We start from the raw sequence: 16472 nt of genomic DNA, 5'->3' as shown, positions 1-16472 counted from the left end.
TTTAATTATCTGGAGCTACTTTATACCCTTTCCCCTGCATTCTAGGTACTGCATATGGAGATGTGCTCTGTGAAGAGCTTTAATGGGAGCTCAGAGGCAGAGAGACTGTTTAGAATGTGGAATCTCCCAATTCCATGCAGCAGTTTTTAACCAGAGAAGCAAAAGGTTCTGGATCTAGCAACAATATGACTTTCCTTCTTTCCTTCCTTCCTGCTTTATTCTTGGGCTGTACCATTTAACCACAAAGGTGTAGGGCTATGGATGTCACAGCACATGTGGCTGCCTTGACTACTGGCTCAGATGTCTCACATTCCCCATCTCCAAAGAGCTGAATTGGCAGCCGCCCAGCAGATTTTTATAAAAGCTCTGTTGGTGGCCAGAGATTCAGGCTGTCCGAGTTGTTACATAATAAATTATTTTTCAACAGAAGATCACAATCCAATTTCAGCAGTAGTATTTTAATAGGCTGCAATCAAAGACAAGTACACATTCTTTTATGAGGTTTCAAAAAAGTCAAATTTGCTGCGTATGAGTGTGTGCTGTCAGTTTTATTTTAAGCCTAATACTCTCTCTGTACTGCAACTGTTGCTTTTCATTTCATTATTTTGCTTCAGTACTCGGGGAGGGGAAGTGTGTGTATGTCCAACAGTTGCAGCTAAAGTGACCGACCATCCTGTATTTTAAGGGACATTCCTTATTTAAAGACAAATGTCCTGTAACCCAAATCCAATAAGGAACTACTACAAAGCTTTTGATCAGATATAAATTGGTTTCTAGCAATAATTCTGTAAAAGACCTTACATTTGTTTCATATAAATAGTATTGTGGGGTGGTATCCTTTTTTAAAAATTAAAGAAGCTCTCATTTATATTTCTCATACGGTTGCTTCTTTATTTCCTGACGTAGGTCATTCTAGGTTTTGGTGGGTGATGATCCTTTAGTGTTGTCATGGAAATAAGAACATAAAAAGGAGTATTTTGCCATCTGAAAACAATGATGTATACAGGGTTTAAAGGCAATTTGAATGAAAACAGCCATACTGTTTTGAAGTTTTATTTTTTGAAGTGTTAGACATCAGAGTGACTTTAATCTCTTGAATACTTTCTGTACTGCTTTCTCTTCCACTAAGGTTACAATAAGGTTGTTGTCCTATCCTGCTTTTCTGTCTCTCCCTCCCATCTACTAGCCACTGGAAAAAAAAACAACCCAAAACTTCTTTTGAGACTTGTTTGTGTGTGTTGCTTTGTTTAAGCTGAAGTCTGAACTCCTTTCTGGGTGCAAAATGATAATTACATTGTAAATGCATTTTTAGGAAATCATGGCATCCAAGCAAACTATGGCCAGATGAAAGACACATCTGAAGTTCTGTTCTAATTTGATAAATGAAAACTTTAAATGCACACTAACATCAGTTTTGTTTGGGTTTAGTATTTCTTCAAGTATTTACCTTGGTAGACCAACAAGAGCAACAGTTATGTTTTTGTATGCTTTCAGTATGTTCATATACTTTCCTAGATGTGCTACTTTCCTAGATTTGAAAAGCCCTTGCCAAGGGCTCTGGATGTATATAAAAGAATGAGTTATGCATGGAGCCAGTACTAAATGGATTTTTAACATTTTAAAGCAAAATTTTTAAAAAATGTCTAATGATTTTGGGTACCTCAATTTTAGGGTGTCTATTTTGAGAAACTTTTTTTTCCCCTCTCTCTGGGGGAGGAGAGGGGCGGAGTGTGGGGGAGGAAAGGCCTGACGTATGAAATGCAGCTGGAGTCACCCTCTGAAAACTGGGCTTCTTCAAGATATTTCAAGGTAGTCACACTAAAATTTGATGTGCCCAAAATCACTAGTATCTTGTACTTAGAAAAAAGTTTTATTCCCCTCCATCACTGTATGGTTATGTGCACAAGATTAAGTAAATAAGACTCAAATCTTCTTAAGTCCTTTTGTTACACAAAACCATGTGGCGTTTTATCTGCCATACAGCTCATATGTGAGAACTGAGAGAGAAAGATGTGCTTTGAAGCACACACATTTTCTGGAGCCATGTTTACACAGTGGTGGCACTGCTAGGGTGCTGCAGCTGAGCTGTTGTAACACTGTAGTGTAAATGCTTCTTACATGGGTGGAAGGGGGCTTTCCATCGATGTTGTTAATCCACCTTTTCAAGAGACGATAGCTAGTTTGACAGAAGAACCTGCTGTGCCTACATCAGAGGCTCGATCAACTTTACTGCAGCGTTCAAGCCACAAAATTTTACACAGCCCTGAGCGACCGAGTTAGGTCAATCTTAATTTTTAAGTGTAGATCAGGACCAAGAGTGTAGGTTGCCAGGAATGGAAACTCTAGTAGAAAAGATGTGGAGTGATGTTCCCCCTTAGTAGCCTCATGTGGGGAGGGAAGGGAAGATATTTTTGTTTTTCCTTTCCCCCTCTCTCCAGCAATCGTGAAAAGAGGGTTCTCTCCAAATTAACCTCATACCTACTAAACAAGAGCTGCCTTGTACCAGAAGGTCTTAAAGGAAAAATTGATATTTTTTTTCTTAGGAAATTTTCTATCTAAATACCTAAAGCACTAAATGCTAATTGTACTGCTAATAGAGAGAATTCCCCCCATGTTAGCCAACACATTTAACACGACATTGCACCTAATGTAAACACAGTTGAACACCTTTTTAACCAGGGATGGGCAAACTGCGGGCTAGATCCAACCTGCTAGCCGTTTTAAGCCTGCCTGGAAGCTCTATCTGGGGCGGGGCCTGCACCACGCGGCGTGGCCCCGCTCCGGTGCTCCAGCCAGGGCGCTGGGTCAGGGGTTGCTCCACGTGGCTCCTGGAAGCCGCAGCACGGCCCTGCTCCGGCTCCTGAGTGCTCCAATGGGAGCTGCAGGGGCAGTGCCTGTGGACGGGGCGATGTGCAGAGCCGCCTGGCTGCGCCTGCACATAGGAGCCAGAGAACGGGCACACCACTGCTTCCGGGAGCCGCTTGAGGTAAGCGCTGCTCAGAGCCTGCACCCCTGAGCCTCTCCCCGCACCCCAAACTCCTCATCCCCAGCCCCACCCCGGAGCCTGCACCCCCAACCAGAGCCCTTACCCCTCCTGCCTGCCATACAATTTCTATTCCCAGATGTGGCCCTGAGGCAAAAAAGTTTGTTCACCCCTATTTTAAACAATGCCATTTGGTCATAGAATCTCAAGGTTGGAAGGGACCTCAGGACGTCATTTAGTCCAGCCCCTACTCAAAGCAGGACTAATCCCCAGACAGATTTTTACCCCAGTTCCCTAAGTGGCCCCCTCAAGGATTGAATTCACAACTCTGCTTTTAGCAGGCCAATGCTCAAACCACTGAGCTATCCCTTCCTCCCTGTGAATGACTCTAGCTGCTTGTCATGGAATTCATAAGCCATTTTTAATATTAGACTGTCTGTTAGGTGCAAAATCATATTTGACAATGTGCTAGGACACGTTAAAAAATGTTAGCTATTTTCCTACATTAGACAGGACGTTAGGTTCCTCAGCAGGCAGAAATCTGTATCCATAAAACTTTATCAATCCTCATCAATTTAACTCCTTCACAAGCTTTTATTTTTTTGCACTGTATTTATATAAAAAGTTTGTTTTAAATGAGTAACACTTGCATCCTCTGGATAGTTAAACTTGCTAAAAAAAAAAAGCTAAATATTAAATGTGTGAATTTTATTCAGAGTTTGGTAGAAACTAGTAAACCATAAAAATTAGGGATATCTCCTTGCAAACTATCAGAGGGGTAGCCGTGTTAGTCTGGATCTGTAAAAAAGCAACAGAGTCCTGTGGCACCTTATAGACCAGGGGTCGGCAACCTTTCATTCACCGTTTATTCAGTCTAATTAATGGTTTCGTGTACCAGTAATACATTTTAACGTTTTCAGAAGGTCTTTTTCTCTAAGTCTATAATATATAACCAAACTATTGTATGTAAAGTAAATAAGGTTTTTAAAATGTTTAAGAAGCTTAATTTAAAATTTAAATTAAAATGCAGAGCCCGCTGGACTGGTGGCTAGGACCCAGGCAGTGTGAGTGCCACTGAAAATCAGCTTGTGTGCTGCCTTCAGCACACGTGCCATTGGTTGCCTACCCCTGTTATAGACTAACAGAAGTATTGAAGCATAAGGTTTCGTCAGTGAATACCCACGTCATCAGACGCAAACTGCATATAGCTCTATTTAAGCATAATATAGCACTTAACTATAGAAAATCTAGGCTGAATGATTGCTACTAGAATGTTTTACTTTAAACAGCTGTGTTGTAGAGTAATGGAAAGCTCTAAAACACCTGGCTTCACATACCTGTGCTGTAGGTATAAATTCTCTTGCGAGTCTGTGATGAGCACAATGGTTTATTGGGTGTGAGGACAGAACTAAGCTTTCACGTCTAGAAGTTGTGACTCCAGAACAAGGTTGAGAGACATTCGTGGGACAATAAAGGGGAGTTCTGTGCTGTACATGGGGGAGTGATCTCCAGGCTTGTTAACTTGCAATATTTCACAAACTCTGATCTTATGATAAAAATGAGAGTAAAATTATATACTTTACTTTATATATAAAAAAAACAACAACTGAAAACATATTTTAGCCAGCACGAAAAACGTCTTTTAGGTAGGTCTTGCTCAAAAATATCTCCTGAGGAAAGGACAGAAACTTGTGGCTTATTTTTCCCATTGCTTCAGACTGACCTTCTTACCTTTGTGGGAGGACTCCCTTGGGGCTGCCAAACCATGAAAGCATATTCATTTAATGCAGTGGGTAATGCATGGTAATCTTTACCAACTGCTGGCTCCTGTGCTAGGCTTTTTTTGTTTGACTGGGTTTGTTTACTGTTTTGCTCATGGCAACTTGGCATGAGAAATGGGGTCAAGAAGTGCTTGCTGGGGAAAGACCCAAGAGAGCTAGAAATATGCCAGACATACTGAGTCATAACCTACCTGTCTATAGCTATCCTTGTACCTTACAAAGTCCTTACTCTTTAAATAAAGCCATCCTTGCAGTTAAACTATTTATGTTAAGTAAAACAAATAACCTTCTGTGTTGTGTGCATTTGCCCTTGCTTCAGGTGCTTTTTTACCATATGAACTATTTGCTAAAGGCTAGGCGAGCCTAAGAATGTGGTATCAGTTGAATGAATATAGAAATTATAGTGCTTTTGGTGCTTGTTGTAAAAGCAGTAGCATTAAAAAGGTGAAATTCAACCCTGTGCAGAGAGCCTATGCACCACTTAAATTCTCAAAATGGAGCTTAAGTGGGACCTAAGTGGCGCATAGTCCTTGTTGCAGGCCCTCAGCACAGGGTTGAGTTTCACCCACAGTGAACAAATTGTAAACTCTGGTTGCATTGCGAGGTGCAAAGTGGCACAGGTAAAGAACTTAAACTAAAACCACTTTAAAATGATTTGTATATGACAATAGTTTGTCACTTACTTCAAAAACCGTATGAAATTTTACAAATAAAAGAAAAATGTACAAACCAGCTAGCTACCTTGGAACAGTGTTGTCCTTGGTTCATTTAGCAGAGTTCAAGGTTCTACAGAAGCTTACTACTCTCTCTGCCTGGTAGAGGCTTGTGTGCCAAATCATAGGGAATGATGTATTTTTCTTCTTCCATATTGTATTCAGCAATCTGCCACTAGCAGGCACTTCGGTACCCTGATATTTAGATACTAAATGTGTGATCCAAAGTTCCCAATCATTGTTTAGCAGATGAGGAAAATTAAATTTTAATTGTTTTTGTAATTATTTAAAAGAAATACCGTAATTAGCATTTTAACTCTGTGATTTGTTGGGACTTGTACTACTTCAATTATAAATAAAATTAATTCATATGTTACAAGGTTGGAAGGAAGCACTGTGATCATCTAGTCTGACCTGCTGTTTAACACAAGCTATAGGATTTGCACTTATTTAATTTTTGTTTGAAATAGAGCTTTTATTTAGAACAACATCCAAACTTGATTTTAAAATTTCCAATAATGGAGGATCCACCACAATGCTAGGTAAGTTGTTCTAATGGTTGGCTACCCTCCATGTTAAAAAAAAAAAAAAAAAAAAAAAAAATTGTACACCTTTTTTCAAGTCTAAATTTGACTCGGTTCAGCTTCCAGCCATTGCATCGTGTTGTACATTTTTGTCTGCTAGATCTCTTATCGCATTTCTGTTTCTGTTACTTTTGGACTATGATCAGGTCACCTTTTAGCCATTGCTTTGATAACTAGAGTGAGCTCCTTGAGCCTTTTACTATAAGGCATTCCAAACACCACAGTGTCTTCACTGCAGTGAGTCGACTGCTTATGCTCCCCCATCGACTCCGTCTGTGCCTCTCGTGCAGATGGAATACAGGAGTTGACGGGAGAGCACCCGTGGATCGATTTATCACGTCTAGAGTAGACTCGATAAATCGACCCCCCACTGGATTCATCGCTGCCCTCTGATCTGGCAGGTAGTATAGACATATCCTATTTTATCAGGTGTGTTAACTAACCTAATTGGTAGCATACAAAGTGAGGCATTCGGCAAGTCTTCCTTCACTGATGTTATGATGCAAAGTTCTGACCGAAGTTCTGAACTAAATAAATGTGTCAAGAGTTGGAACTTACTAGCTGAAAGAATGCAGTTGGCTCCAGGTCAGCTGCTTTCTGCCTCCGGTCTGTTTTTATATTGGATGCCTGAGGGGAAATGTAGCTTATGATGATGATACATTTTTATTGCTTGTTTAGATGTGGAGATGTGCAACCATGGTTATTGACAATGGCTTGATCCCTTATTTTGCTGTTCTTGAAAGATACTATGTTGGAAAAATTGAAGTCTTTACTGAAGTGGGGTGGCTTCTTTGTTGTGGCCTTCTCATATTGCAGTGTGGGTAGGACTCTGGGTGGGTGGAAGTTCTGGTTGTGGAGACACCCTTCTTCTGGGGCATATAAATTGCAAGTACCACTATTATGGTGTAAAGATTAAGCGTGCATGATTCGTCTTGGCTCTACAGTTACACAAAGGAGAAGATTGCTCTGTAATAATGTGAAATGTAATCTTATAGCTTTAGTGGTTGCAGATATCTATCATTGTTCTAATTTTTGGAACCCCTTTGTTCTCTGATGGAACTGCTGATCATCAGGTCCTTCAACAGGTGTGAGGTTACCAGAGACTGTTCTGTGGTAAGGCTGTGGCAGCCAACTTTAAAACAAAAACAGTAACAAACAACTCTCACTGTGCAATTGCACTATGTCCTGGTGAAAGTTCTACCAGGGCCTCTTCTGGCTCTGTAGTACTTTGTAGGAGGAGAAGGATCAAAGCGTTGATCTTCATGTTTCAGTAACTTAAAAAAAAAGTGAATTGTCTAAACCTAAGTAGGTTAGACATGCCTCTCACTTTAGATTTTCCTTTACTACTTCCTCTTGAGTTGTGTCTGTAACTGAGATGTTCCAGAGAATATGCTGTACATTTCATAGGTCACCCACTCAAGTTGCACTCTGCTCACTGGTAAGTGTGTGCCAGGAATATTTTAAAGGTCAGTGTCAGCAAATTTTACTCTGATGGCATTGGAACAAAATATTCTGCCATGTTCTTTCATTGGCAGTCAGCTTCCATATCATAGTGAAGTGGATTTCAGTAGGATTTCTTGAATTTAGAAAAGCTGTGTTTTTATCTGCCGGGATCAGTACAGGCCCTTGCTGGAGTTTTCAGGTGAATTTCAGGTCTCTGAGGGCATGGAGTGTCTATTCCAATTGCTGTGGGTGGGGAGGGGGTGAAGTGAGAGCCAAGCAGTTTTTGCCAGTGGTTTCTCCATTAGGGTCAGTGGATCTAAGAAAAAGGCACCAGGGAGTTTCTTGACTTATGATTTCTTAATTGCTTCATATCTGTAGTTTAAACAAAATATGTAACTGTGTAGGGTGATAGTTTTATTGCTTCTTGTTTGGATGCCCCATATAACTCAACCATGACATCACAACTCATAGGTAATGTCCTCAGGCCATATTTGAAATGCCATTTAAAGCACACCACAGTTTTTCCTCGCCCCAGTCATCTGTGTAGCAGCATGTATAAATACCAATTTAACATTTTAAGGAAACAGTAGACTCTTCATATTATAAACATTAAATGGATAAGCTCAGACAAATGCATTAGATGTCATGGCCTTTTTTCTAACTGAGCAAAAATACCTTTACCACTAAGGGAAAACTCTTAATTAAATCATCGTGCTTTTCTCATCTGTTAACTAACTGAGAGATCAGGATGCTGCCAGCAGTGATGACAAACTTTGTTGTCAACATTGTTCTACATCAGAAGCGATCCCTGCTGTAGTTTACTTTCAATATGTGTTGGTGTGTGGGGGAAAAACACAAGTGACACGCCTGCTAATCTTTATTAAAGTTATGTCTAGCGTGGAAACCTGTAACTCGATTACTGTCCTCGCTCTGCCAGTTCTGGTCATGCCTAGTAGGGGAGAGGAGAAACGTGTGGACTGAAGTTGTATTGGCAGGAAAATGGCAAACAGAAATTCAATTTGTGTAAATAACTGTTAAGGCAATTGAAATCACCATTTTCTTCAAAGTACTTGCCTAAAGAATTTTCCCATTAATGTTACAAAGTCTGCTTTCTTGGCTTGAAGTTTCATATATTCCAAAAGCTATCTGGGCATAGTTCTGTGTGTTTGTAGTATAGTAGCATGTCCCTACTGCCAGGATACTAACTTTTTTTCACTGTAGTCATTGTTTGGCCTTCATATATGTATATTTTGGTCAAGTAATCAGTCAGGCAATTGGGAGGAAAAGATGTATGCTTAGCATTCAACAGGCTCCTCCTAGCCTCAAATATCTCACTGGTGTAGCTAAGAAAAGGTGCTGATAGTCACCGTAAAATAAGTTTATTTTTAAAAAGTTAATGTTGTTGGTCACTTCTCTCACACAATGTAAACCCTATTGCCCTCTGGAGTGGATCATTGATAGTGATGTTTTGGTTTCTCAGTGAAGTGTGGCAGTGCATTGGGGTATGCTTGTGTAAACAAGGGCTGTCCAGAAAACTCTAATCCTCCCACTTGATAGGGACACAGCCCTTGAGGAATTCTAGGGCTAGAAACCATAAATTATCATTGTAAGAATCCTGAGACCACAACAGGAAAGCTAGAGCATAAGAAGATGAGATGCAAAAAGACTTACCTTACTCCTACACATGCCCTTAGAACCATTTTCTAACTATACTGATGTGAATGCTAAAAGTGTTAGGGAAATAATTTTGCAGGAACTAACCTTTTAACTAAAGCAACTACCAAATACTACATACTCTAGTGTTCCTTTTTGCAATACAATATTTGTCTCCTAAAAGTAGCTTAGAAAACAATATGCTCCACAGGCCAAATTCCATATTGTTCTACTCTATTAAACTACAGTAACTTCATTGTAGTCAAATGTATTGTACTAGTATAATCCAGATACACTGTTATACCAGTGAGCAGTTGATATAGTATCAGTATATAAAATATTGAGGCATGAGGCAGTATCAAGACACATAAATGACAACGTTATGTTGGTACACTGTATTTACTTAAGTGTTTTCTGTAGCTCAATTCAGTGTTGTTTCTACTTTTACCGCTCTCTGAGAATGGGGGAATATTTTCCAATTGGGATAAATTTCTCTGTGCAGTAGGGTTCAGTATAGGGATTTAAAAATAAATTTTACTTCTTCTGTAGTACCTGATATTGGCTATTGCTAGGAGCAGAATAATGGATTAGACGGACTAATGGTCTGATTTCCATGTTCTTGTCATGTGTTAATGCCACTGATGTTCAAATTATAGGGTTTGCATGCTACACAGTTTTTATTCTTTGTCTAGATAGAAGATATCTTTTGAACTAATTTGTTTAGATCCTTCCAGTAAATGTTTCCTTTCCATTAACATTTTCTCTAGGATGACAGCGATGGGATTCCGTGGTCAGAGGAGAGGGTGGTACGAAAGGTGCTTTACTTATCTCTAAAGGAGTTCAAAAATGCACAGAAGAGGCAACATGGTGACGGCATTAGTGGGAGTCTGAAGACTGTGAATGGTAAGTCTCTTCTCTGGTTCAACTGGAAGAGTGCTGTCATTTTAAGTGTAATGCTAGTTTTAAGAAGCAGGAAGACAATACACAGGTTGACAAACACATTGTCCTTTTGATCGGCACAATTTAGGAGAACTTGGATATTGAATGCTTACCTTTACTGACTCATTTGTCCCCAACAAACTCTGTAGACCTGGGGCGCCATAAAAGCAGGATACTGAGGCCATGTCTGCACTAAAACCTTTGGTCGACACAAGTTATGTTAGTGTACAGCTGCCGGAGTTAGCGTATTTCTTATGTGCGTACTTGCTTGGCCACTTGTGTCAGTGCTGCACGTATTCACAGAAATGATTGTGTCAATGCAAAGTGTGGTGCACCATAGATAGGTAACCCACTGGGCCATGTGCCACCATCCAGCACAATGCCTTTTGGGAAATGTTCACAAATTGTTGTGGGGCAGAAATGAGTCGCACAGGGATCGTTCTGGGCTAGGGATCAAGTTCCCATCATGCAACTTTCTCCACTCCATAATGGAGGCAAGTGGGCGGAAGCGGGGGCAGGGGGAGGTGAAAATAGAGAAGTGTTGCTGAGGTTGGAAAGAGTTTAATTTTCATCTTTGTCATTAAAACCTTTGGCCAATGAAGGAATGGTTTCACAGTCTCTCAGTACTTTGCTCTCTCTCTTTTTGAGTAAGAAAGTTGTGATACTTTCAAAGGAGAGTATAAAATGTGGCATTTCTGGGTTCATTCAGTGATACACAACCCTTCCTTACATAGGTTTTATCATGCTGGGTTGAAAATGGAAAATGCCTGCCAGTGTTCAGGTCTCTGGGCGAGTTTGTGTTTCTCTCTTCACTGACAAAAGCTGATAGGTTTCTTTACAGAGGCTTAGTCCAGATGCTTGTCAGCATATGAATAACTGTACATGCACTAATACATTAAAGCAACAGCTGGGCGCTTACTTGGTGGATTATTCATATTTGTAGGCAGCTTCCATTTTTGACATGGTGAGTCAAATTTCACTGGAGTCTCTGAGAAGCTGACATATTCCCGGGGAGGCAGACACTAGTGGAATACCTAGACAGAGATTCTCACACTGTGGGTTGGGACCCCTCAGGGGGTCGCAAGGTTATTATATGGGGTGTCATGAGCTGTCAGCCTCCTCTCAAAACTCCACTCTGCATCCAGTGTTTATAATGGTGTTAAGTATATAAAAGTGTTTTTAATTTATAACGGGGGGTTGCGCTCAGAGGCTTGCTATGTGAAAGGGGTCACTAGTACAGAAGTTTGAGAACCACTGGCCTGGATGGATGGATAGATACACACTGTGTACGTTTAAGTTATTGCGTCAGATAAACTATAGCCTCTTCAATGTGATTAAGGAATACTCTCTTACTTCTGAAGTCAGTAATAATATCAAATACTAATCTGAAGGGAAGGGTCACTCTAGCTTTAGCCGCAAGCCACTAAGAAGCTTGAAGGTGTATGCAAAACAGTGTTGGCTTTCTTTTTTCTCCAACACTTCTGCTGCATTGATCATCTGTCAAGCATGATTTTTTTTTTTTTTTAAGTTTCTTATTCCATTGTGGGGGTTTTCTTTAGTCAAAGCAAAAAAATCTATAGGCGTGAAGCACAGTAATTGTGTGTTAGAAAGCTTTGATGGTGTGCCAGGTTACAGGATGGCTAAGGGTTTTATGGTGTCTGGTTTCTCCAAAGGCAGCCTAGATGAAAACTGAGTTGGCTGGGAATGCTCTTTCAGTGCAGGTACCAGACACGGAGTATGCCATAGTCTTGTCTGGCAGTGGCATGGCCTGTGTCTTCAGAATATGCCTTACTAATTTGGTATTTTATAATACAATCTCCCCTTCCACACACATGGATGACTAAGGATATGTCTTCACTGCAGCTGGAGTGGTAATTTCCAGCTCAGATGTATGCACCCTAGCTTTGATTGAGGTAGCATGCTAAAAAGAGTTGTGAAGCTACACTGGCGTGGGTGGTAGCAGGAGCTAGGCACACAAGTATGTACCTAGGGTCTTGGACAGCATTGTACTTTGGTGGCTCGCCCATGCTGCCATTCATGCCGTTGTGGCTACGTTGCTATTTTTAGTGTTCTAGTTCGATCAAAGCAGTGGATGTTCATCTGCTGCAGCTGGAAATTGAAACTTCAGCTGAAGTATAGATATACCCTACTTTTTTTCTGAGCCAGAAGGGCTTCCTTTCTAATTCCTTTCTGTTAATGAAATGTTTCACTAGGTATCCAGCTGCAGAGCTGTTGCATTTGAGGAAGACAACGGTCCTTCACTGAATCTGTTTAACCACCACCACCATTTAAAAGAAGGGTGAGGTTTTGAGAGAGGGAGAAATGGTCTGATATGGAGGAAAAGATATTTAAGAATATATTCATGACACTCCAATTTTAAAAAAATATGGCCACATACATTAATTTAAATTTAAAACTCTTACGATATGGGGAATAAGGAGATGCAGATCATACTTAAATTTTCACGAGGTTACTATGCAATGGTGAGAATGTTGTGACTCTGTTGGAGAGAAATGTTAGAACCCCTTTGAGAGTTGATTGGAGTTGTTCAAGAGTTGTGTGGCATAGGTCCTATATGGGAGAGAATTTGGTGTTACTTCTTTTTATATGCATGAGACAGAATTTTCAATCTTGGGGACCATAAGTCAGGGATCTAAATGACCTCCTGACTTTACAGAGGTATTGAACACTATCCACTCCCGATGACTTCAATGGGAATCTGTCTTCAGTGGGAGCTACATGTGCTCAGCATTTATAGAAAGGAGGGCCCTTATTAAGTGCCTGAATGTTGTTTTATGTACTTAAATTCGAGAGAGAGACAGCCTTCGCTCCAGCATTATAAAATCGTGGTATTGCTCTTACCATGTGTTGCAGGCAGTGGAGAGCATCCTCCAGCAAACTGCAAAAGTCAGATATCTGGAAGCAGAAAGCAGACTCTGATACCATGATTGTCTTCAAGCACTTCTAGGTACTCAGAATTCCATCGCAGGTAGATGAGGACCCCAAGTTAGATTATCATAGCAATGGTACCAATGTCCAGATTGCTAGGATATTTCCCACTATCTCCCCTTCTTTTTAGAAATATGTCGGGCATGCAGCCTATAGTGTATTTTTATCACTATTAAGTTCTGTGTGATGGAGGAAGGGGCAAAGGAAACATTCAATAACCTTATGCAGCCACTATTTCTAAAACTTTATTTTTATGGATTACAAATTGTTAGTCACAAACAAGCCCTCAAAAAGAATTAAAACCAGTGTGAGCTGTAGTATACGTACTGTTTTGCCAGCTGGAACCATTTACATCACCACTTCAGCTGCCTGTGTGAAAAGCAGATCCAGTAGAAATGGACACATCTGTGGGAGCCTATATCTACAGTAGGGCTTGTATTGGCTCTACCTAGAGGAGACTGACTGGGCTGTGTGTGTATAATACAAGACTTTTAAATGAAAACATTGATGTAATTATTTTTGTTTAAAATAGTCTTTAAAATACTGAAAGCTGAATTGTATTAACACTCTACTGTGTCCCCATATCACTGATAAAGAAATCACAGTGGATAGTTATTTCTAAAACAAACCTTGCTTTTTCAGTTTGTTGCAGAATAGTGTTTGTCCGGTCCTGGTTAGTGTTCAGTAGTTTCCTTAAGGACAGCCTTCCTCATCATACCTTTTTCTTTAGCTCATTTTTTGTCCTTTTAGTAATTAGTTAAAAAAAATTATTTTGTACACTTAGCATTTGTCTTTGTGCCCTTCTTACAACATTCCCCTCCCCCAATACTTAACCAGTGGGGTTTTTAGAGGGAAGGATATAGGAAGCTGATGAAACATACTATATCAGTATGTTTATGATGACTCTAAATATTCAGGGTATAGAATGACCCGCTATCCTTTTTTGTACAATATGCCTTTTGTTCACTAGGTTCTCTTCCAACATGTGGGAACAAAAAAATCAGACTAGGATGTTTCTATAAATTGTCAGGAAACCCTTTGTAGAACTAAATGGGATACTTTTATCTTAGATTGTAGTAATGATTTTGCACACTGGAAAACACAAAGGGGACTTGTACTGTGCTTTTGATTATTATTGCCTGTCATTTGAATTAAAATTTTAATAGTAGAGACTGGTGTGTTTGGGATTGAGATGCCAATTTTTAGTAGTCCTCTTACAAGAGGAAAACTAGTTCTCATTGAAATAGTTTTCTCACGTAGCTTTAAATGTAAAATATGGCTGTACAAGAAAAAAAGATTTAATTATTGCTTGCATTGTGTTTACATGAGTGAATTCAGAGCCCTTAAAAGAGTAGCTCATAAACCAAACTTTTATGACCTTTTACAATCCTATTTTTAGATTTTTTTGTTTATGGTAGCATTACCTTCAAAAATGATAAAAGTGCAAAGAATTTTTTTCTGGTAAGATAATCAGTAATAGTATACTATAAAGATGGTGAGGTAGTCATTTTGCAGACAGCAGAAATACTCCAATGTTCATAAAATTTGTCAGTAACTTTAGGTTTGTTCCATAAAGCTGATGAATGAAATAGACTCCAAATATGCTAGCTCAATATATTCTCCCAAACTTGTGTATAAACATGACCTAGTCAGGGCCGGTGCTTCCATTTAGGCGGCCTAGGCAATCGCCTAGGGTGCCAGGATTATTGGTGGGCGGCATTTTGCCGGAGGGGGCAGCAGGCGGCCCCGGTGGAGCTGCTGCAGTCGTGTCTGTGGAGGGTCCGCTGGTCCGCGTCTCCAGTGGAGCTGCCGCAGTCGTGCCTGCAGACGGTTGGCTGCTCCCGCGGCTCTGGTGGACCTCCCGCAGGCACCACTGTGGCAGCTCCACCGGAGCCGCGGACCAGGGCATGGAGCGGTGAAATTTCCATGCACCTAGGGCGCTAAAACCCCTAGCACCGGTCCTGGACCTAGTTGATGAATTTATAAGCATGAAGATGAGTTCTCGTTGGTGTTGGGCCTGGAGATACAAAACCTTCATGTATTTTTTTTCTCTTTAAATCTTCAGTCTGCTTTTTGGTTTACTGAGTATAGTATGCCTGCTGTTCTGGTGGAATATTCATTTTTCTCCCCTTTACATATATGGCTGTTAGATGAGGTCTGCTCCAAAGAGCTTACTTTTCGTGCATGTGTGTATTTGTACAGCACCTAACACAAAGAGGTTGTGGTCCAGACTGGTTCCTAGGTGCTACAGTAATACAAATAGTAACAATTAATATTTAAATTTAAATAAAAATACAACATAATAGAGCACACTTAAGGACCATAAGGCCATTGCGGAGAAACTAAATGAATTCGCCATGTCAGTCTTCAAGGTTGAGGATGTGAGGGAGATTCCCAAACCAGAGCCATTCTTTTTAAGTGACAGATCTGAGGAACTGTCCCAGATAGAGGTGTCATTAGAGGAGCTTTTGGAACAAATTAATAAACTAAACAGTAATAAGTCACCAGGACCAGATAGTATTCACCCAAGAGTTCTGAAGGAACTCTAATGTGAAATTGCAGGACTACTAACTATAGTCTGTAATCTATCATTTAAATCCGCTTATGTACCAAATGACTGGAGAATAGCTAATGTGACGCCCATTTTTAAAAAGGGCTCCAGAGGTAACCCCGGCAATTACAGGCCATTAAGCCTGACTTTAGTACCAGGCAAGCTGGTTGAACCTATGGGAAAGAACAAAATTGTCAGACACATAGATGAAAATAATTTTGTTGGAATAGTCAACATGGTTTTTGTAAAGGGAAATTGTGCCTCACCAATTTACTAGAATTCTTTGAGGGGGTCAACAAGCATGTGGACAAGGGGGATCCAGTGGATGTAGCGTATTTAGATTTTCAGAAAGCCTTTAACGAGGTCCCTCACCAAAGACTCTTAAGCAAAGTAAGCAATCATGGGATAAGAAGAATGTTTCTTATCTATTAACCATTTACCAATCCATGAGAGAACCTGAGTGTAGGAATAAAGGGTCGGTTTCCAGAATAGAGAGAAGGGTCCCCCAGGGATCTGTACTTGGTCCAGTCGTATTTAATATATTCATAAATGATCTGGAAAAAGGGGTAAACAGTGAAATGGCAAAATTTGCAGATGATACAAAACTACTCAAGATAGTTAAGTCCCAGGCAGACTGCAAAGAACCACGGAAGGATCTCTCAAAACTGGGTGACTGGGCAACAAAATGGCAGATGAAATTCAGTGTTAATAAATGCAAAGTAATGCACACTGGAAAACATAATCCCAACTATACATACAAAATGATGGGGTCTAAATTAGTTCTTACTGCTCAAGAAAAGATCTTGGAGTCATTGAGTCCGATAGTTCTCTGAGAGCATCCATTCGATGTGCAGCGGCAGTCAAAAAAGTGAACAG

The 16472-nt window shown here is 40.2% G+C and overlaps 1 protein-coding gene across 2 annotated transcripts in view; it reads left to right on the top strand.

Annotated features, from left to right (window-relative positions):
* JARID2 (jumonji and AT-rich interaction domain containing 2) overlaps positions 1 to 16472 on the top strand; it is a 344692-nt gene that overhangs the window by 130882 nt on the left and 197338 nt on the right. The window contains exon 2 of one of the 2 annotated variants that reach the window (XM_050941573.1): positions 9925 to 10060. In XM_050941573.1, coding sequence (XP_050797530.1) covers positions 9925 to 10060 — 136 coding nt within the window. Of the gene's footprint in view, positions 1 to 9924; positions 10061 to 16472 lie in introns of those variants that run through there. The other variant, XM_050941574.1, reaches the window with a different exon arrangement.

The sequence above is a fragment of the Gopherus flavomarginatus genome, chromosome 2, assembly GCF_025201925.1.
Source record: "Gopherus flavomarginatus isolate rGopFla2 chromosome 2, rGopFla2.mat.asm, whole genome shotgun sequence".
NCBI classification, from domain to species: Eukaryota; Metazoa; Chordata; order Testudines; family Testudinidae; genus Gopherus; species Gopherus flavomarginatus.
Note: the sequence above shows the minus strand (reverse complement) of the source record. Positions and strands in the feature narration are given on the sequence as shown.